The 23,408-nt window shown below is 35.7% G+C and overlaps 1 protein-coding gene across 2 annotated transcripts in view; it reads right to left on the bottom strand.

Moving 5' to 3' along the window:
* CEP85L (centrosomal protein 85 like) overlaps window positions 1-23,408 on the bottom strand; it is a 156,370-nt gene that overhangs the window by 116,679 nt on the left and 16,283 nt on the right. For both annotated transcript variants that reach the window (XM_068550948.1, XM_068550947.1), the window contains exon 2: window positions 16,977-17,138. In XM_068550948.1, coding sequence (XP_068407049.1) covers window positions 16,977-17,138 — 162 coding nt within the window. The remainder of the gene's footprint in view (window positions 1-16,976; window positions 17,139-23,408) is intronic.

Below are 23,408 nucleotides of genomic sequence, written 5' to 3'. Positions count from 1 at the left end.
CTGCAGCCTGTGGACCAAAAACCACAGTTACAGAAAGACAGACAAGATGAAAAGGCAGAGGGCTATGTACCAGATGAAGGAACAAGAAAAAAACCCAGAAAAACAACTAAATGAAGTGGAGATAGGCAACCTTCCAGAAAAAGAATTCAGAATAATGATAGTGAAGATGATCCAGGACCTCGGAATAAGAATGGAGGCAAAGATTGAGAAGATGCAAGAAGTGATTAACAAAGACCTAGAAGAATTAAAGAACAAACAAACAGAGATGACCAATACAATAACTGAAATGAAAACTACACTAGAAGGAATCAATAGCAGAATAACTGAGGCAGAAGAACGGATAAGTGACCTGGAAGACAGAATGGTGGAATTCACTGCTGCGGAACAGACTAAAGAAAAAAGAATGAAAAGAAATGAAGACAGCCTAAGAGACCTCTGGGACAACATTAAACGCAACAACATTCGCATTATAGGGGTCCCAGAAGGAGAAGAGAGAGAGAAAGGACCCGAGAAAATATTTGAAGAGATTATAGTCGAAAACTTCCCTAACATGGGAAAGGAAATAGCCACCCAAGTCCAGGAAGCGCAGAGAGTCCCATACAGAATAAACCCAAGGAGAAACACGCCGAGACACATAGTAATCAAAGTGGCAAAAATTAAAGACAAAGAAAAATTATTGAAAGCAGCAAGGGAAAAACGACAAATAACATACAAGGGAACTCCCATAAGGTTAACAGCTGATTTCTCAGCAGAAACTCTACAAGCCAGAAGGGAGTGGCATGATATACTTAAAGTGATGAAAGGGAAGAACCTACAACAAAGATTACTCTACCCGGCAAGGATCTCATTTAGATTTGATGGAGAAATCAAAAGCTTTACAGACAAGCAAAAGCTAAGAGAATTCAGCACCACCAAGCCAGCTCTACAACAAATGCTAAAGGAAATTCTCTAAGTGGGAAACACAAGAGAAGAAAAGGACCTACAAAAACAAACCCAAAACAATTAAGAAAATGGTCATAGGAACATACATATCGATAATTACCTTAAACGTGAATGGATTAAATGCCCCAACCAAAAGACATAGACTGGCTGAATGGATACAAAAACAAGACCCATATATATGCTGTCTACAAGAGACCCACTTTAGACCTAGGGACACATACAGACTGAAAGTGAGGGGATGGAAAAAGATATTCCATGCAAATGGAAATCAAAAGAAAGCTGGAGTAGCTATACTCATATCAGATAAAATAGACTTTAAAATAAAAAAGGGGGGCATTTCTGATCTCCAACCAGACTACTGGCAACTTTATTAAAGGACAATCTGAAGTACAGTTTAAAGAGGTCAACAATTCAAAGCAAAACTAATTTTAGGGACTTCCCTGGTGGCGCAGTGGTTAAGAATCCGCCTGCCAATGCAGGGGACACGGGTTCGATCCCTGGTCTGGGAAGATCCCACATGCCACGGAGAAACTAAGCCCGTGTGCCACAACTACTGAGCCTGTGCTCTAGAGCCCACGAGCCACAACTACTGAGCCCACATGCCACAGCTGCTGAAACTCACGCGCCTAGAGCCCGTGCTCCACAACAAGAGAAGCAATCTCAATGGGAAGTCCGTGCACCACAACGAAGAGTGGCCCCCGCTCACCGCACCTAGAGAAAGCCTGCAAGTAGCAACGGAGACCAAACGCAGCCAAAAATATAAATTAATTAATTAATTAATTTTTTTTTAAAAAAACTAATTTTAAAAGCTAGTCAGTAAAAAAGCTCCTTTTTATATTTACACAAAAATTTTAGTTATTTTTTTCTTGAATGGTTTTTAAAATTTCATTCAACTGTACCATTTTCTAGATATCTCCTACTAGTTTCAATTTAGATTAAGTCTCATCAGGCAGTTTACTTGCAAAGAGCTAAAAGTGTTATTTCTCTCCTATAAAAATGGTTATAAATCAAATTGTAATGATCTCAAATTATGGGACGTGATTTTCAAAAATTCAAATTTTCTCAGGAAAAAAAACTGTTACTTTATGACAGAACTGACAATAAATTATCATTTGGTCCTCTAACCACTTGCATGTCTGGGGAAATGTGAAGTCATTAACCTCTTCCCTAAACCCATGGCTGTGCGACTGAAAGGCCTTTCCAGGTCAGAAGTACATGGGTTCATCACAGTTCTCAAAAATGGACTAAATTCAGCTCAGCTTGGTCAGGTTCATATTCTACCAGATCAAGAAGCAAAATGATAGGAAAAAATGAGTAAATGAATAGACAAATGGATGGATGAACAACAATGAAGGTAAAAATGAGGGCCATAAAGATACAAAATATACCTCCAACAAACAATTTTAATTTCTGCAAATTTACTACAGCTGTAATGTTCTTATATGCCATGTTTAAAATTTTAAATTGAAATATTTTAAGCAGTAAGGTAGATTAACAAGAAAATTAAGTAGAGATGGGGAGCAAAGGAAAAGGGTTATTTGGTTTGCAAAAGAATATAAATCATAATTGTTTTGAATACTGCCTTGAAATTATTTGATTTCACAAGCAAAAAAGTATTCTGTATATAACCCTTCACCTCTTTCCATATGCAAATGAAGAACTAAGTCCATAAAGGTTAAATTACTTGACCAAGTACAGATCTCAAAAGAGAATCCTGGTCTCCTGTTTCTCAGCCTAGTATTACCTACACTATCCTACACTACACCTCTCAGTTCTTCTTCCTCTCTAGTTTCTCCCTTCAAGAACAGATATCTAACAGTGCGGTTAAGCGCAGGGCTTTAGAGTTAGACTTGAAGAATCTCAGCTCCACCACATGAACCGCTGTATAAACCCAGATGTTATTAATGTCCTCTAAGTTTTATTTTTCATCAGTAAAGAGAAAATGATTATATTTGACCTCAGAAGGATTCTATAATGAAAAAAAATTTTTAATCATGTATAGAAGTATAAAACCTCACACTGAAAAAAATCTATGGTACATACTCTTATTAACGTTAAGGTCAACAGACCAACTAATCCACTGTAATATCTGGAGGTCATGTTATGGAAGTACTCATCATCAGAGTCCTGAAAGTTCCAAAGCTATGAAGTTGCAGCAACATAAGATTATTCACCAATGAAATGAACCTTAATAAAGCAAGGAAACAGGTTAGAGAACAGTCTAAATAAATATCATTTACTTCGCCTATAAAATGGGTATAGAATTGTACCCAACAAGTTATTTTTGAATTAACTGAAACAATCATGTAAACCTCTTATCATGATGCCTTATACACAGTAAATGCTCAATAAATATTATTACTATTGTAATTAAAAGGTTATGGGGGAACTCTTGATTTGCTTGAAAATATCACCTAAGGTATGGGGGTGAGCACAGAATATCTGAAATAAGATTGCCATGTGTTATAAATTTTCAATTGTATAAGTTTGGTGTTGTGTACATGTGGGTTTTACCATTTTGCCTTCTTTTTATTTTAGTATATGTTTGAAATTTTCTGTAAAAAAGAAAAAAAAACAAGAGTAAGAACAAGAGGATATTTTACATTAAGATGAGGTGTTTTAAAGAAACCATTTAGCAAAGTAAACTAATGAAACCTAATCACTGTAATAAAATACACAAGCAAAGAAAACAGAGCCTTGGGAAATTTTTATGACGTCTTCCAAAATTAGTGGTTGCCTATGGTAGGGGGCATAGGGTTGTTGGAGGAGGGGGTGATGGCTAAGGGGAGTGGGGTTTCTCTTTGGGGCAATGAAAATGCCCTAAAATTCATTTGGGTGATATATATACAACTCTGTGAATATAATACTAAAAGCCACTGAGTTGTACATTTTAAATGGGTAAATTATATGGTATATAAATTATATCTCAATAAAGTTGTATAAAAGAATGTATGATTTTCATTGCCTAATTATCTCCTGAATCATCTAATTTTCTCCTTTCCTACTGTCTCCTTTTATGAACAAGTCATCATTGGCTCCCACCTGCAATGCCAGTGGTCCCCTGGCATCCCGTTTTGCTCTCCTCTTGATTCATCCTCAGAATGTTCTCTCACCTCCCAGTTTTGACCATGCTGTCCTCTCAGCCTAGACTACTCTCCTGCCTTGTTTTGCCCTGTCAGTTCTTACTCACCTTTTTGGTCCTCAGCTTAAACATCACTTCTGCCAGGGGTCCTTCCCCAAATCCAGTGGATTTAGGAATGTCCTCCTACCCTGTATACTTTGCCTATCATACTGCTCATATTTTATGATAATTATTTCCTGTATTGTCTTCTCCACTAGATTTTATGTATACAATGAACAAAGAAAATGTCTGTTTAATTCTAACCACTAGCACAGGACCTGACACACAGTAGAGGATAAATATTGGTCACATGAATAAATGACTAAACAAGTCCTTACATTACAAGGCCTTCGTTTCTTCATAAAATAAGGACAAGGCACCAAATGTTAACTTTTCTTATTTTTGTTCCTTTCTGACACATACTCACAGGATGACCTCAAAATTTATACTATTCAACAGTCCTATTATTTCTTAGTAAAAACAACTAACTAATGAAGATTTGATTAAATTGAAGTCCATTTTTATCAGTCCCTCCTACTTGATATAAATGAGGTTAATTAGATAAGAAAATTATCTCTGATACAAATTAGCAGTTGGAAATTATCAAAGAAAAAATATTTAACTCTATCTGTACCTTTTTTTAGTAAAATATATAAATATGCTTGAAAATTAGCCCCAAATAGACTATTAGAAGCTACACTTAAGAGCTCAGATTTAAAAAAATAAAAGAACTGCAATGTGAGCCTGCCTCTCAGGCACCATGTGATTCGGGAGAGGAAGACTGTCCTGTGGAAGGTTACAGAGCCAAGTCTAAGCAAAAATAAAGTTCTTTTCTAGCCTCAGGGTCCTATACTCCCAGTCCTATACTCCTCTTGCTTCTTCCTTAATTACTCAACTCTGGGACCACATCTAGGTTATGCCCTACACGACAAATGCTGTATACTTCAAGAACAACTCTCCTTTCTGTGCCAGCAGCAGCTATTTATACATGGCCTCCAGGTCTCAGCAAAGAAAACCAAGAAAGAAATTGGTGATCTGCTGATGTGGCTTATGTTACAATTTGGTAGTTCTGCAGGCACATCTACCCTTATGTCACAGATCTACTTCCTCCCACCCTGGAATCTGACTCCGCATGAACAAATTACCACAGCTAAAAGGTGGTGCCACTAATGTTAGTGTTCCAACTTGTTAAATATAAAAATCTCACACTCTTATTTAGCATTATTTGAAATCTCAAAATACAATGGCTAAAAGCAAATCACTCAATGGTAATTTTAGAATATTTTTCTATACTAGAGTTCCTTCCCTGCTGAGATTTTGATGTAATCCTCTCCATGTTGATCTCTGCAGTTCTGCAGTTTTTGAAACAAAGTACTCAATAAATATTTATTAAGTGAATAAATGAACAAACTTCTAAAAGCTGCATGTTAGCAAAGAATAGAAAGGTACCTTCATTTGTGTCGTATCATTTACAAAGCTGGATATTTATCATTCCTAGAGCATTTACAGTCTGTGTGATAATTATATATTCTACACTCACGTATGAATTTTAAATTTTTAAATAATTAAAATAAAACACAACATTAAAATTAAAAATAATGTTATTTTTCCAGATGATGCACAGAATACCTTGAGGATTTAGCAATGGCCAAAGAGCATCGACTGGAACATCAGTTATAAGCATACAGTACTATAGGGCAAAGAAGGGGGAGTGAGAGTGAAGGTCTAACTAGACAGTACCTTATAGTTTAAGGTTTGATGACTTACTTCACAGCTGTACTGTTTACTTAATATATCATGGGATTTAAGTAAAATTTATTCATGTACTTTTATCTATACCCCCAAAATTAAATTTACATTTAGTTTATAGAGGTATACCATTTAACCACAATTGTCTTTTAAACAAAGATAATCATTAAGATAAATAAGAACTCAAAATTTACTATTACAGGTTAAATATTTGAATTATATAACATGAACATAATGTTATTTGCAAAGAACAAATTTCAGAGGCTTGTGGCAAGATAGGCTTTTTCCTTCTAAACACTCAAGTTGCATCCAAACTTTACATATGAAAAACTGGTGCAATCACACTCTTTACCTGCTCACTTTCATGTGGGTACCCACTGGTCTAGCAGTCAGCTATGTGAGACTCCAGGATAATGTTCCCTCTTCCTCCTAATTAAGTCTGAGGGCCTATACCTCACACCTGATGGGAGAATTCCAGCAGGGATTACTGACATTATTCCTTTTCCCCATTCCTTAACTGAGCAACAGAACTCTTCAGAATTTCAGGGAGTCTCCAATCTAAAATCTTCCCTAACCCAAACATTTATATCTCACCACAGAAACCTTAACTTTCTCTTTGCCAAAGGAACCAGGGCAATCCCACTGCAGTGAAGCTTTTACCACTGTCAAAATGATAAAAGGAGTATGCTTTTAGTAGCCCCAGACTGACAGTAGAATATAATTTATCACAGACATAATGCTAAGGATATAAATTTCTATTATATTAAATATTAAGTGGGGTGACAGTAGCTATTTTGAGAAGCCAATATTGTTTCTACTGGGAAATATATAAACATATATACACACTCGTAAAATCTTTGAAAGTAAACCCTTTACAAATGATACTGTCAATACCAATATGTCCAATAAAAATATAATGTAAGTGGGACTTCCCTGGTGGCGCAGTGGTTAAGAATCCACCTGCCAATGCAGGGGACACAGGTTTGGTCCGTGGTCCGGGAAGATCCCACATGACACGGAGCAACTAAGCCTGTGCACCACAACTACTGAGCCTGTGCTCTAGACTCCGCAAGCCACAACTACTGAGCTCTCGTGCCACAACTACTGAAGCCCACGCACCTAGAATCCATGCTCCGCAACAAGAGAAGCCACTGCAATAAGAAGCATGCGTGCCACAACCAGAGAAAGCCTGTGTGCAGGAATGAAGACCCAACAGAGCCAAAAATAAATAAATAAATTTATTTTAAAAAAAAAGGTAAAACTAACTTCAATAATATCTTTTATTGGGACTTCCCTGGTGGTGCAGTGGTTAAGAATCTGCCTGCCAACTCAGGGGACACGGGTTCGAGCCCTGGTCCGGGAAGGTCCCACATGCCGCAGAGCAACTAAGCCCATGCGCCACAACTACTGAGCCTGCGCGCTAGAGCCCACGAGCCACAACTACTGAGCCCATGTGCCACACTACTGAAGCCCGTGCACCTAGAGCCTATGCTCCACAACAAGAGAAGCCACCGCAATGAGAAGCCCACGCACCGCAACGAAGAGTAGCCCCCGCTCGCTGCAACTAGAGAAAGCCCACGCACAGCAACGAAGACCCAACGCAGCCATAAATAAATAAATAAATAAATAAATTTATTTTAAAAATCATAATATCTTTTATTTAACCCACTATATCCAAAATAGTATACCATTATGTAATCAATATTAAAACGTATTAATGAGATACTTTATATTCTTTTAATACAAAATATTCAAATCCAGTGTGCAGCTTACATCTCAATTTGGACCAGGCATAGTTCAAGCACTCAATACCCCCATGTTACTAGTGGCTATCATATTGAATCACACAGCTCTATACTACTGTTTTCCATAAACTACCCTGAATATCTTCAGAAAGGAAATGACAGTAATTTACAATAGATGTAAGTGCATATATTGTATCAAGTATAGTACGTAAATTGTGATAAGTTACATTGAGTTTTTGTTAATAAACCCATGTAGTATGTAAATCATGCAGTTATTTGCTACATATATTGAGGTTTTTACAATAATCAGTCTTTTAAGAATTCAAATGTATTCACACATTTCAGCTAAAAATTGTCACAGCAAACCAAAATAATATAGCACTTCATGCCACAGCCTCAGAAATCAAGTAGGAATATATACCCTCCTCCAAGACAAATATTAACAGTAACAGAGTTAAAGGCAGTTAACTAAAATATTCTGCAGATAACATTCTAAAACAAACTCAAATTATATTTGGTAACAGGTCCAAATTTCATGTATATTATTTAAAATTAATATAATTTTACACCACCGTAATTCTCAACTGGGGGTTTAGTACAAAGCGGATGACACTTTTTAGGTTATTCTATTATGTGTGGAATTTAATAAGGATAGATTTGTTTAATTTTATAAATGAGAAAAATAAATACTTTATAGACCTATGATTAGTGGATGACAAAAAGATTTATGTAATCAAAGACCAAAGTATGTAAAGCATATATAAGTGTGTACATAGATATATGTATAAAGTATCCACATGACACTGATATGAAATAATCTAATACACAGCATGTTTTAATGCTGATATTATGTTATAAATGTCAACCTATTAGTTATATTCTAATGCAAGGCTATTTTCAATATTCAATAATCCTCCACAATGGTTATTTCCCTGAGCCCTTTACATTAAACAGATATGGCATGTAGCAAATCCAACAAGGAAAAACAAAGATTACAAATTAGACGACTCAGGAAACTTACCAAAGAACAGAGACGGTAAATAGCTCCCATGAAGCAGAAATCATGAGAACTTCAGAAAGACATAAATTCAGGAAAGAAAACCACACTAACTGGAATCAAGTGTTGTATCAGCAAACACCCTAAGCTTTTGTTCTAAATAATCTTTAATATGCTTGCTAAAAGTATTCCCTATTTTTAGATAACATTCTTAAATAATTGATTTTTTTTTTAAACAGGAGTACCCTTCACCTCTCCTGACAGTCAATAAATAAATGTAATCAAAGTCATTCGTTACCAGCACTGTCATTCAAACCATAATTCTGATTCATTTTCCACAGGAGCCCCAAGTTTCTGGTATTTATTGTCAGTCTCCCAGAGTCCTACTACTCCATCTTATTTTCATGCACCATTGTTATACTCATCATCCTTTCCTAGAACTCTTTCCCTACTTGCCCTTTGTCTTCAAATTCTGACACTGCTCTATCCACATAGAATAGCCTCTAAATAACATTACCTATTATGATCATGCCTTGAACTCAATGGATTCTTTGTCCATTAGAATATTTTGTATAGTGTTCTGTAACATACCAGTAAAATCACTCATTGTTTTATGTATTAATTAAAAAACTAGCAGGGAAAGGAGTTGGGAGTTCAACTTGGAGGTAATGGCAAGATCTAATGGAAGGCCAAAAATAAATAAATAAATAAAAATAACATCTTCACATCAGCCCAATTCAAGAAGAAAGTGAGAATCATGCTCTTCATCCCTAAAAAATTACAGGGACTTGGGCTTCTCTGGTGGCACAGTGGTTGAGAATCTGCCTGCCAGTGCAGGGGACACGGGTTCGAGCCCTGGTCTGGGAAGATCCCACATGCCGCAGAGCAACTAGGCCCGTGAGCCACAATTACTAAGCCTGCGCATCTGGAGCCTGTGCTCTGCAACAAGAGAGGCTGCGATAGTGAGAGGCCCGCGCACCGCGATGAAGAGTGGCCCCCACTTGCCTCAACTAGAGAAAGCCCTCGCACAGAAACGAAAAAACCCAACACAGCCATAAATAAATAAATAAATAAATACTAAAAAAAAAAAATTATAGGGACTTGCATTTAACACCTGATGAATTATTCAGTGAGAAAAGCAGTGATATTTGCTGTTAACACAAATAGTTTTAAATTAATTCAAAGAATAAAAAGAAGCAGTTTTCTAAACAGCAATAGAAAAGGTGAGTAATTATATATAATAATACACAGCAGAATCAAAGAGTTTCTGGAGATTATAAAAAAGACACCATTATAGTCATATTCTCAATGAGGTATTCTCAGTTCTTCAGCCAGTCATTATGAAAATGCAGCATCCCAGCCCTGACACTGTGTGGCCTAGTCTGGGGGGAGAGAGGGGAATTTTTTTTTAAGCTCTCCCTGGCTGAACTGAGGAAAGAAAATTCCCAGCTGGACCCAGATTAATACCATAATATTCTATGGAGGTTGAAATAACTGACTATAAGAAGACTATTAGTACTGAGTTTCTAAGACAAAGCTTCAAAAAGCCAAAGAATTTATCTCTGAACCTCAAGTAAATTTTTGAGAAGTCATAACACAGGAACAAAGTTAACAGAGAGTATGATTTGCTTAAAGCAAACAGCTTTGTAATAGCACTAAAAAAATCCCCAGAGCATCCATTCTACAACTTTTAAATCTCCAGATCTGTATCCTTCCCACATCATTCTATCCTCAAAAAAAGTTAATTTTTATAGTTCAGTGACGAGACCAAATAGCTAATAAAGTACATTTTTTAAGCCTTCAAAGTAGTTTCCTGCTTTATTTTCAACTCTACTTAGATCAAATTACTCTCCAAAAATTTTATGGCTCTCCATTTAACCACATAGATGTAATAGAGTGTTGTGGATTGAACTGTGTGCCCCACACAGATACACTGAAATCTTAACCCCCCAATACCTGTGAAGGTGATCTTATTTTGAAGTAGGGTCTTTGCAGATGTAATCAAGTTAAGATGAGGTCATACTGGATATGGGTGGGCCCTAAATCCAATGACCAGTGTCCTTATAAGGAAAGAGAGAAAGAGATATCTGAAGACACAGAGGAGACCTAGAGAAGGCGGCCATGTAAAGGAGGCAGACATGAAAACTATCATGCCACAAACCAAAGAATGCCAAGGATTGCCAGTAACCACCAGAAGCTAGAAGCGACAATTAAGGAAGACTTGTCCCTAGAGCCTTTGAAGGAAACATATCCCTGTCGAAACCTTGATTTTGAACCTGCAGTCTCCAAAACTGTGAGAAAATATATTTCTGCTGTTTTAAGCCACCCAGTTTGTGGTAATTTGTTATGGCAGCCCTAGGAAACTAACAGAGGGGAATATGGGTTAATAGTTCCGAACCTGCTTTACTTGTATACTGAGGGCTGAATAAATATGTAAATAGATGGTAGATGGTGGAGGTATCTCACTGTTGGAAAGGGAAATTATAGACAAGTAAGGGGAAAAAGCTAAAATGAGCTCTGCTATACTGGATTAGAGTCAGAGACATCAGTATGAACTCATTTAGCTTAATATGGATACTTATGAATAGACACAGAAATAATTATAGATATGCATATATACACAGGCGAGTATACATACCATATAACCTAGTTCTGCCTCCGTGACAGTGTACAAGCAATAAAACCCCAGTGGTAACAAGCACTCCCAGCACCCAGATCTTGGTTTCTAAATACTATTCTCCAATAAAAAGAACCAGGGATCTTTGGAGAAATGGCTGATCCTAGGGCTACAGGAGGGAAGATATAAGATGACCATGGAACACCTTACACTACCCAAAAGGAAGTGCTCAAAAAACAAAAGGATGGGGATGGAGCACAGAGTGTCACAGGAGTGACACACACACACAAAAGGTCTCAGCAAAGAAACAGAAGATATAAATGAGAACCAAAATTAAAACTTTATAACTGAAAAATGCAATAGAAATAAAAATCTCAGCAGATAGGCTCAACAGCAGAACAGAGTGGACAAAAGAAAAATATTAGTGAAGTGGAAAACAGAACAATAAAAATTACCTAACCTGAACAACAAATGAAAAACAGAAGGAAAAACAAACAAACAAACAAAAAGGACACAGCATCAGGACAATAACAAAAGATTTACAATTTGTGCCATCAGAGTCCTAGAATAAAAGAGGAAGAGGCTAAAAAAGTACTCAAAGACAATAATGGCTGAAAACTTCCAGTGTTTGGCAAGAGACATAAACTTGCAGATTCAAGATGCTGAATCCCAAAAACATGTACAAATCCCAAAAAGGATAAACCCAAAGAAATCCACCTAAAGACATGTGGTATTAAATTTCTGAAAACTGAAGACAAAAAAATCTTGAAAGTAGCCAGGGAAAAATGAGAGCAGATTTGTCATCAGAAACCATGGAGGCCAGAAAGAAGTGACAATACTTTTCAACTACTGAAAGAAAAGAACTGTCAAACTAGAATTATATACCTACTGAAATTATCCTTCAGGAATCTAGGGGAAATCAAGACATTCTCAGTTGGGGAAAAACTAAGATAATTCGTCACCAGCACATGCATCTTAAAAGAAGGACTAAAGGAAATTCTCTGAACCAAATGGAAACAATAAAAAGGAACCTTGGAACAACACAAAGGAAGAGCACAGGAAGCAAAAATGTGAGTAAAATACAACAGGCTGTCTGTCTCCTCTTGAGTTTCCCAAATTATGTTTGATAGTTGAAGTAAAAATTATAACACTGTCTGATATGGTTATAAATATATGCAAAAGAAAAAGCTAAAACAATTTTATTATAAATGGGATAGGTAAAAGGATATAAAGGGAGATAATGTTTCTACACTCCACTCAAACTGTTAAAATGGTAAGCTATGTATATGTAAGTTATCTGTATTATATATCTACATTATATATGACAAAACACATAATGTAAAACCTAAACCAACCACTAGGAGAGATACACTTAAAAATACTATGGTTAAGTCCAAGTAGAATTCTAAAATTGTTCAAGTAACCCACAGGAAGGCAGGAAAATGAAAATAGAAACAAAGAGAACAAACAGAACACCTGAATATTAATACATCAATAATTACATTACATGTAAATGGTCTAAATATATCAATTAAAAGACAGAGACTAGCAAATCCAACTGTATGCTGTTACAAGCAACTTAACTTTGAATATAATGTTACAGACAAGTTAAAAGTAAAAGAACAGAAAACATACCATTTAAACATTAATCAAAAGAAAGCTGGAGAGGCTATATTAAATCAGATAAAGTAGACTTCAGCACAAAAAAAATTACCAGAGACAGAAAGACATCATATAATAATAAAAGGGCCAATCCACCAAGAATACATAGCAATCCTAATTGCATATGCATCAAACTACAGAGCTGCAATATGTGCAGCAAAAATTTATAAAACTAAAAAAAGAAATGCACAGATCCACAATCATAGTTAAGACTTTTAATACTTCCTTTCTCAACAGTTGAACAACTAAACAGAAAATCATCAAGGATATAGAAAAAAATCAACAACACCATCAACCAACAGGATCTAATTGACATTTACAGAACATATACCAAATAGACCATATGCTGAGACCTAAAAGAAATCTTGACAAATTTAAAAGAAACAAAATCATAAAGTATGTTTTTGACCACAATGGAGTTAAACTAGAAATTAATAACAGAAAGATAGCAGAAAAATCTCTAAACACTTCAAAACTAAACAACATGCTACTAAATAACCCTGGGGTCAAGAGGAAGTCTCAAGGTAAATTAAGAAAATATAATGAACTGAATGAAAACACAAAATATCAAAATTTGAGAATCACAGCTAAACCTTGTCTGAGAGACAACTTTATAGCACTAAGTGCATACATCTTAAAAGGAAAGTTTCAAATCAATATCTAAGCTCCCACCTTAAGAACTTAGAAAAAGAGCAAAATAAACCCAAAGCAGTAATAAGGAAGTAATAAACAGCAGAAACCACTGAAATTGAACACAGAAAACAAAAGAGAAAATTAATGAAACAAAGAGCTGATTCTTTGAAAAGATCAATAAAATTGACAAATTGCTACCAAGACTGAAAAATAAAAAAGGAAAGATGACACAAATAACCAACACCAGAAATGGAAGAGGAAATACCACTACAGAGGTTGCAGAAATCAGAGGTAAGAGAATGCTATGAACAACTCTACATTCACAAATTTGACAACAGACAAAATGGACTACTTCCTCAAAAAAAAAACAAACTACCACAACTCATCCAACATGAAGAATAATTTGAATAGTTCTATGACTATTAAGGAAATTTAATTCATGATTTTAAACTATAAAAAAAGAAATTCTAGGCCCAGATGAAGAACTCTAATAAACATTTAAAGGAGAATTAACACCATTCTACACAATCTCTTCCAGAAAATAGGAGGGAACACTTCCCATTTCATTTTATAAAGCTAGTATCAGCCTGATATCAAAAGGAAAAACATTCCTACTTATAGATGACATAACTGTCTACAGAGAAAACTCCAAGAAATATACCCAAAAACGCCTCCTAGAACCAAAGAGTTCAGCAATGTCACAAGATACAATTAACATACTGATACCAAAATTGGAAAATTAAATGCCATTTACAATCACTCCTCCAAAAATGAAATACTTAGCTATAAATCTAACAAAATATGTACTGGACATGTATGTTGAAAACTATACAACACTGGTGAATGAAATTAAGATCTAAATAAATGGAGAAACATACCATGTTAACGGATTAGAAGACTCAACAGAGTAAAGACGGCAATTCTCCCCAAACTGATATATGGACAACACAATTCCTACTAAATTCCCAGATTTTTTGTAGATATAGACAGAATTATTCTAAAACTTATATAGAAAAGCAAAGCAACCAGAATAGCTAAAACAAGTTTGAAAAAAGAATAAAGTGGGAATTATTCTGGTTTCAAGATTTATTAGGCAAAGAAAATGAACCTTAATCTAAAAATCTCACACTGTGCAGAAAGGATCAGCATGTCTGAGTTTTCCACAGTCTGCGCATTCCAAGAAAGGTTTGGCCCTTGTCTGGCTCCTAAGATGCAACCACTAAACCCTTGAAATATCCTGCCTAATGAGAGTGTCTTTGTTTACCTGGGGACCTTGAGTGACTCCATATAGTCCATGCTAAAAATGTGATATATATTTGGAGCCTTGAACCATGTAATATTAGCTTGACTTCTCAAGGGCTGGAGTCTAAGGTCATCCACAAAGGCAGTCAACCATACCAACATAACCTACCCACAATAAAAATCCTGGACACCAAGGCTTGGATGACCTCGCCTGGTGAGCAATACTCTGTATGTGGTATCACACACCACTGCTGAGAGAATTAATCACTGTCCACACAACTCCACTGGGAGAGGACAACTGGAAGTTTGGACCTGCTGTCTCCTGGACCTTGTCCTTTGCTTCTTTTTCTACTACTAATTTAAATCTGTAACCTTTCACTGTAAAAAAAAAAAAAAACCATAACCATTAGTATAACAGCTTTTCTGAGTTCTAGCAAATAATTGAGCCTAAGACTGGCCTCAGGGACACCCAAACATACACACATTATACAAAATTAACTCAAAATGGATCACAGACCTAAATGGAAAACATAAAATGATTAAAATTTTAGAAAAAAGAAAAAAAAGAAGAATATTAAAGATCTGGGACTAGGCAAAGAGTTCTTACTTAGCCTTGACCCCAAAAGCACAATCCATATAGGCAAAAACTGATACACTGGACTCACAAGCTTAAAAACTTTTGCTCTGCAAAAGACACTGTTAGAGGATGAAAAGACAAGCCAGACTGGAAGAAAACGTTTACAAACAGAATAGCCAACAAAGGATTAGTATCTGAAATATATAAAGAACTCTTAAAACTCAACAGAAAAAAAGGAAAAAAATCCAACTAGAACACGGGCAAAAGACATGAAGAACATTTCAACAGAGAACATACAGACGGCAAATAAGCATGTGAAAAAATGTTCAACATTATTAATCTTTAAGAAAATGAGAATTAAAACCACAATGAGATATCACTACATTCCTATCAGAAAGGCTAAAATTTAAGAACCACCAAAGAAAAAATTAATTAATTAATTAATTAAAATAAAAACCACCAAGGGCTAGCAAGGATGAAGAGAAAGTTAGATCACCCATACTGATCCACTTCCACCGCTGATGGAAATGGAATAGTCACTTTGGAAAACAGTGTGACAGTTTCTTTAAAAACTAAACATGCAACTGCCATACAACCAGCTACTGTGCTCCTGGACATTTACCATAGAGAAATGAAGATATGTGTTCACACCAAAACCTGTACATGAATGTTTATATTTATAGCAGCTTTATTTCTAATAGCCAAAAACTGGAAACAACCCAGATGTCTTTCGGTGGGTTAATGGTTATGCAAAATGTGGTCTATCCAATACCACCATTGCTAACTACTACTCAGCAATAAAAAGAAATGAACTATTGATACACACAACAACCTGGATCAATCTCCAGAGAAAAAAGCCAATTCCAAAGGGTTACATACTGTATGATTCCATTTATAGGGCACGCCTGAAATGACAAAATTACAGAAATGGAGAATAGATTAGTGGTTTCCAAGAGTTAAGAAGGAGGGGGGGGCTTCCCTGGTGGCACAGTGGTTAAGAATCTGCCTGCCAATGCAGGGGACACGGGTTCAAGTCCTGGTCTGGGAAGATCCCACATGCCGCAGAGCAACTAAGCCCGTGAGCCACAACTACTGAGCCTGTGCATCTAGAGCCTGTGCTCCGCAACGGGAGAGGCCGCGACAGTGAGAGGCCCGCGCACCGTGATGAGGAGTGGCCCCCACTCGCCGCAACTGGAGAAAGTCCTCGCACAGAAACAAAGACCCAACACAGCCAAATAAATAAATAAATAAATAATAAAAAAATAAATAAATAAGATGGGGGAGGGGAAGTGGGTGTGAGCAGAATAAGGTATACTGTGGTGATAGAAATGTTCTGTATTTTGACTATATCAATGTCAATATCCTGGTTGTGATACTGAAGTGTAGTTTTGCAAGATACTAAGTGGGGGGTGAGATAAAGGGTATATAGAATCTCTGTGCTATTTCTTTAAATCACATGTGAATCTACAATTATTTCAAAATAAAAAGTTTAGTTAAAAAATGAATGAAGGAAAAATTAATACAATCAGAAGAACAATTTCATTTGATATATAACAACGCTGAACATTATTAAATATTCAAACACTACTTTATAATTTCTTAGTTTAGAACAATAAAACATATCCCTTGAATTTTCTCAATCACAGCCATTCTACAAAGATTCACGTCTAACCAGTAAGAATTCAGCTCACCTTCCACACTGTCAGAACAGGAAGTTCCAATGCCAGTGTCACCACTGTCAGAAGCTATACTATGTCTCCTGATATGGTTATTTCGTTGGTTAGATGGAACAGTTGTGGCCTGCCACAATGATTCATTACCAGGTAACCATGCTGATGAAGAATAATCTGGGCCTACAAAAGAAAATATGCAGAAGTTAACACATTTATAATGTCTGTGAGTAGATAGAAGACATCTTTTGACCTTGTAAAAAATGCAAATAAGGTAAAATAAGCTTATTTTCTGCCAAAAATAATTTAAATAGATCGGTGATATCTAAGATTCACCAAATAAACTTACTTATCACACATACACAAATTCAATGCTGATTTAGCAGCTTCCTCTGGCTGAAGAGCTCTGATTTCTGCTTATAGACATTGAACTTTTAAACATGGAACTACTGTCTGATTTAAAATATCAACTCTATCATCAATCCATCTGGAAATGTCAGCACTCTGCTTTGTAATATTTGATAGGTAGGCATCTGTGATCCCAGACACAGGCATTAGCTGAGAATTGGGACTCAGGGAAAATCTAATCAAATCATATTGCATGACAATGTAAGTAGAATGTGCTCATGGAAGGTCAAAAAAATTTATTTTTTTCTGCTATAACCTAAGCACTTAAAATTTTAAATTCTTTTGCATTATTTTAATTGATTTTATTTCTTTAGCTATCTTTTGATAAAAGTTTAACACCGGAGCATCTTCCTGGCTCTTTGCTTAATTTTCCCTTTTGAGTTACATTCAATCTTCATTGTTTAGCTAATGTATCACTTTTCAGTGTTCTCTTATAATCTTTATTTTCACTTACGTTGTCCATTTTTATTTAACTTACATTTGCCTTTTTCTGACTTATCGATCATTTTACATTTTTGCTCACTTCATTCTTTTACTGTCTACAATGCCACTCAAAATATACCCATGGACCAATGTCACTCTGTGAACTATTAATTACAAGTTCATAAAAATTAGGTGCAGAAATAAAGGACAAGCACTGAAAAATGTTTACAGTAATTTGAAAGAGCAATTTTAAATCTTGAATTTTATACAAAGCTATAGTAGCACATGTCTTTATCAACAGTTAACACAGTGACTCTAAAATTGAAGCCTGTAGACTTATTTGTGGGCGTTAACAAGCTCTGTACAAGAATTTTGAGCCTTCAATTCAATTATACCCTTGAAAATTAATAAGCATATTATAGATGACGTGAATAGCTACCTTAAAGCAGACATTATCACATAATTATAATACTCCCATTTGGGTTTTATGTTTGCAATTGCAGTTGCTTCTAAGTAAAGCGGAAATGACTGGGCACTTATCATCATGATGTGAAACAAAACATCATTACAGAATTATCATGTTACATGCTACTGAAATTGGCATGCAAGGAGAGCTTTCTAGCAGTTTAATAAACATAAGAATCACAAAATGACAAACACATCCACAAAATTAATTACATCATTTTTACCACACTTAGGAACAGTCATTCTCTTTATTAATATCAAAATATATAAAGAGATTAATAATAAAACCAGGGACTTCCCTGGTGGTGTAGTGGTTAAGATTCCACCTTCCCAATGCTGGGGGCCGGGGTTTGATCCCTGGTCAGGGAACAAGATGCCACATGCATGCTGCAACTAAGAGTTAGCATGCCACAACTAAGGAGCCCACCTGCCACAACTAAGACCCGGTGCAACCAAATAAATAAATAAATATTAAATTGTTTAAAAAAAATAATAAAACCAGACCTGAAGCTATTTTCTACCATATTAACCCCAACATTAAAGTTCTAGTTCTAATAAAACATTATGCCAAATTATTATTAACTTTAATTTCTATTTATAATATAATTTATAAATTAAGTTTGAGTTTTATAGATCTATCTATGAAGTATACAAGCAGCCTTAAAAGTCATATACATTTAAATTAACTCAAGCTTAAAAAACAGTGGCCAAAGAAACACTTCTACCAGCTTTGAGGTCCAGAACAACCACTTAAAACTTTGTAGATTCTAGACCTATCTCAGAATGGGACTTATCTTAATTCATCTGACTAAGCACTCACACATTAAATCACCATGTGAAGGCATTCTGTCACCAGATCTGCTCTAACTCTGATTTGTCTATAATCTGCACCAAAGATATTTTCTTTAAACAGCTCCTCAGGTAATATTCCTTTTAAATGAACTCAAAGTCCTATCTAAACCCTTATCAAAAAGGGCAACCAGCCTACTACTTTCTCTCCCAAGTGCAAACCTATTAACTGGAGAAATTTTTTTAGGAATACTCAGAAAACAACATAAATAGGCTGGTAGTACATGGAAATGGCAAATAAAGATATGAAAGGATGTCCAACCTTACTAATAATGAGAGAAATGAAAAAGACAACAATGTTTTTATTTTTAGATTTTTAAATTATCTATAACATTAAATACCACTGGCAAATATTTGAAATACCAATGTCAAACAAAGTGCAGGGAAAGTTCACATACTTTTGTGGGTATATAAACTGATAGAACCTTTCTAAATTAGGGCATCTGGAAACAGGTATCTAAATTTCAATATGTACGTAAATTTCAACATAAGACCTCCTACTAGGAATTTTTATAAAGAAGTAATAGAGAAGTATAAAAATATATAAGCACAAGGACAGTACTTCTTTAATAATAAAAATAAATGCCTAGAAACAAAATACGTATCTGTAAGTTAGTTGATAATATTCAAGTGCTAAAAATAATTTTACTGACTTTTTTTTTAACATGTAGTGACATCCAAAATATTAAGTATGTGTGGGAGCAAAGCATTTGTATCGCTACATATATAGTATGATTCCATGGTTAGAGAAGAGACTGTACATTTACATATATGGAAAAAGGAGCTTCCAGGGAGCTCTACGTCTAAATGTCAACATTGACTACAATGTTTTACTAAAGGAACAAATACATTACAGAACATTTACTCTATCACTAGGGATGATGATGATGATGATGATGATTATACACTATCATCTTCTGGGGAAAAATGCTGAAAATTACTTATATTGATTTGCAGATTACATCAACATTTGATTCTGAAAGGAACCAGCTATAGAGCAAGATATGTAAATTCAACAGATTCCTGGTTAACAATTTTACAAAAGCTGCATAAGACCACTGAAATAAAGTAAAAACTCTTGCTTTTAGACAATATAACCATCTTGAGCAGTATAAAGTAGTATTACATGTTTAGGCCACAACACCTCCACCCCATTTATTGTTAACAAATCTTGGCCCGAGGAAACCATTTGTAGATAAAAGGATATAATCCCCCCAACCCCACCCCCCAGCCCACACACACACACACACACACACACACACACACCAGTAACGGGAGTAAAAAAAGAAAGAAAAAAAACACTGATAATGATATGGTGTTAGTACCAGAAGCTAGGAAGATTTTCAATAATTAGTCTTAAATCATTAACTATTACCAGGAAGAATGGCTCAACAAAACTTTTTCTGAAGTTTTCTGAAGGTCAGACAGTAAATATTTTCACCTTTGCAAGCCATTTGATATCTATCAAAACTATCCAACTCTGTCACCATTGTGGTAAAGGCAGCAGTAGACAACAGAATGGGTATGACTGTGTTGCAATAAAACTTTATTTATAAAAACGGATGACAAGCTAGATTTGATCCATGGGCCCTAGTTTGCAGACCCCTGATCGAGAGTAAAAAATTATTCTAATAGATAAATATCCTCTAAAATCCAGCTGATTCAAAATGAGTAACTCCAGCCAGCATGTTAATTCATTCTTTTATTCAGAAGAAATTCTAGTTCATCCTAGAGCACATACCAGCAAGTCCTGCTGCTCTAAATCTGAAAATTCATGGGAGCATTACTGAAGTTATCTGAGGACTACCAACACCAACAACTTTTTTGGATTTCTTTTTCCAGAATAAACAGTCTCAGTTTGTAATAAGGAAGAAACTTTTGCATTCTATTACAAGTTAATCACTAAAGGGATGTTTCCTATAAGCTTAAATTATACATAATGGCCCATCTCTGGGAAACCTGCCTCCCAGGTAGTGAGCATTAAGCTGAAATACCTCCGTTTAGCTCACAGGAAACATCCTGACCAGGCCCACCTGTGAATGACTACAGGTAGGAAGAAATTAACACATCCCCTCTGGAGGCTGACTGGAACCAGGAAATGTTTGACTTTACTCCCTCCCCTTTTAGTATAAAAGAAGCTTGAATTCTAACTCAGGCAAGACGGTTCTTTGATGCATGAGCCCACCATCTTCTCAGTTTGCTGGCTTTCCAAATACAGTCGCTACTCCTTGCCCTGACAACTCATCTCTCGATTTAACAGCCTGTCGTGCAGTGAGCAGTACGAGCTTGAACTCTATAACAAGTTGACCTGTATGGTTTATTTATTTATTTTTTTGGCCGCACCGTGTGGCTTGTGAGATCTTAGTTCCCCAACCAGGGCTTGAACCCAGGCCCTCGGCAGTGAGAGCACAGAATCCTAACCACTGGATTGCCAGGGAATTCCCCTGTATGGTTCAAAACTCTTAGACAACATCAAACACATATTCATATGTATGATGGTTAATTTTATGTGTCAACATAACTGGACCATGGGGTGGCCAGATACTGGGTCAAACATTATTCTGCATGTTTCTGTGAAGCTATTTTTAGGTGAGATTAGTATTTAAATTGAGTAAAGCAGATTGCCCTCCATATGTGGATGGGCCTCATCAAACCAGCTGAAGGTCTGAATGGAACAAAAGGTTGACCCACCCCCAATAAAGAGAGAATTCTTCCTGCCTAAAGGCCTTCAAAATAGAACATTGGTTTTTCCCTGTCTTTGGACTGGAAGTGAAACATAAGCTCTTCCTGGGTCTCAGGCCTGTCAGCCTTCAGAATAAAACTCCAACATCAGCTCTCCTGGTTCTCAGGCCTTCAAATTCAATTTGAACTAAACCACTGACTCCCCTGGGTCTACAGCTTGCTGACTCACACAGCAGATCTTGGGTCTTACCAGCCTCCATAATCACATGAACAAATTCTTTATAATAAATCTCTTCCTACAGATATATAGAGACAGAAAAAGAATATAAATACACATTTTTTTTCTCAAGTGCACATGAAACATTCTCCAAGACAGATCATGTCTTATGCCACAAAATAAGTCTTACTACATTTAAGAAGATTTACACCATATCAAGCCATCTTTTCCAATGACAATGGTATGAAATAAATCAATTAAAAGAAGAAAACAGAAAATTCGCAAACATGTGGTGCTTAAACATGCTCCTAAACCACCAATGGGTCAAAAAAGAAATCAAAAGGGAAATCAAAAAATATCTTGAGACAAATGATGGAAACACAACATAACAAAACTTATGGAATGCAAAAGCAGTTCTAAGAGGAAAGTTTATAGTGATAAATGCCAACATTAAGAAAGCTCAAATGAACATCTAATTTTACACCTTAAGGAACTAGAAAAAGAACAAACTAACCCCAAAGTTAGTACAAGGAAGGAACTAATTTAGGATTCCGGGCTTTCACTGCCGTGGCCCGGGTTCAGTCTCTGGTCAGGGAATTGAGATCCTGCAAGCTGCGTGGTGACGTTAAAAAAAAAAAAAAGTTTAAAGAAGGAAGGAAATAATAAGAATCAGAGTGGAAATAAATGAAATATAGACTAAAAAGACAACTGAAAAGATCAATGAAACTAAAGCTATTTTGAAAAGATAAACAAAACTGACAAGCCTGAATGACTACGGGAAAAAAAAGTCTCAAATGAAAAAGGTGCCATTACAGCTGCTCACACAGAAATACAAAGGATCATAAGAAACTGCTATGAACAATCATAAGCCAACAAATTGGCCAACCTATAAGAAGTGAATAAATTCCTAGAAACATACAACCTACCAAGACTAAATCATGAAGACAAAGAAAATCTGAACAGACCAATTACTAGTACAGATATTGAATCAATAATCAAAAACCTTTCAACAAAGATATGTCCAGGACCAAATGGTTTCACTAGGGAATGAATCCTACCAAACATTTAAAGAACTAATACCAATCCTTCTCAAACTCTTCCAAAAAATGGAAAGGGAGAGAATAATTCCAAACTCTTTTTAAGAAGCCATCATTACCCTATACTGGACACTACATTACCCAGACAAGGACACTACAAGAAAATCACAGGCTAATATCCCTAATAACATAGATACAAAAATCCTCAACAAAATATTAGCAAACCTAATTCAACAGCACATCAGAAGGACCATACACCATAATCAAATGGGATTTATTCCAGGGATGCAAGGATGGTTCAACATATGCAAATCAATAAATGTGATATACCACATTAACAACATAAAGCATAGAAATCATATAAACTCAAAA

This window comes from Eschrichtius robustus, chromosome 9 (assembly GCF_028021215.1).
Source record: "Eschrichtius robustus isolate mEscRob2 chromosome 9, mEscRob2.pri, whole genome shotgun sequence".
Classification (NCBI taxonomy): Eukaryota; Metazoa; Chordata; class Mammalia; order Artiodactyla; family Eschrichtiidae; genus Eschrichtius; species Eschrichtius robustus.
The sequence above is the reverse complement of the archived record's forward strand: the minus strand, read 5'-3'. Positions and strand labels throughout refer to the sequence as shown.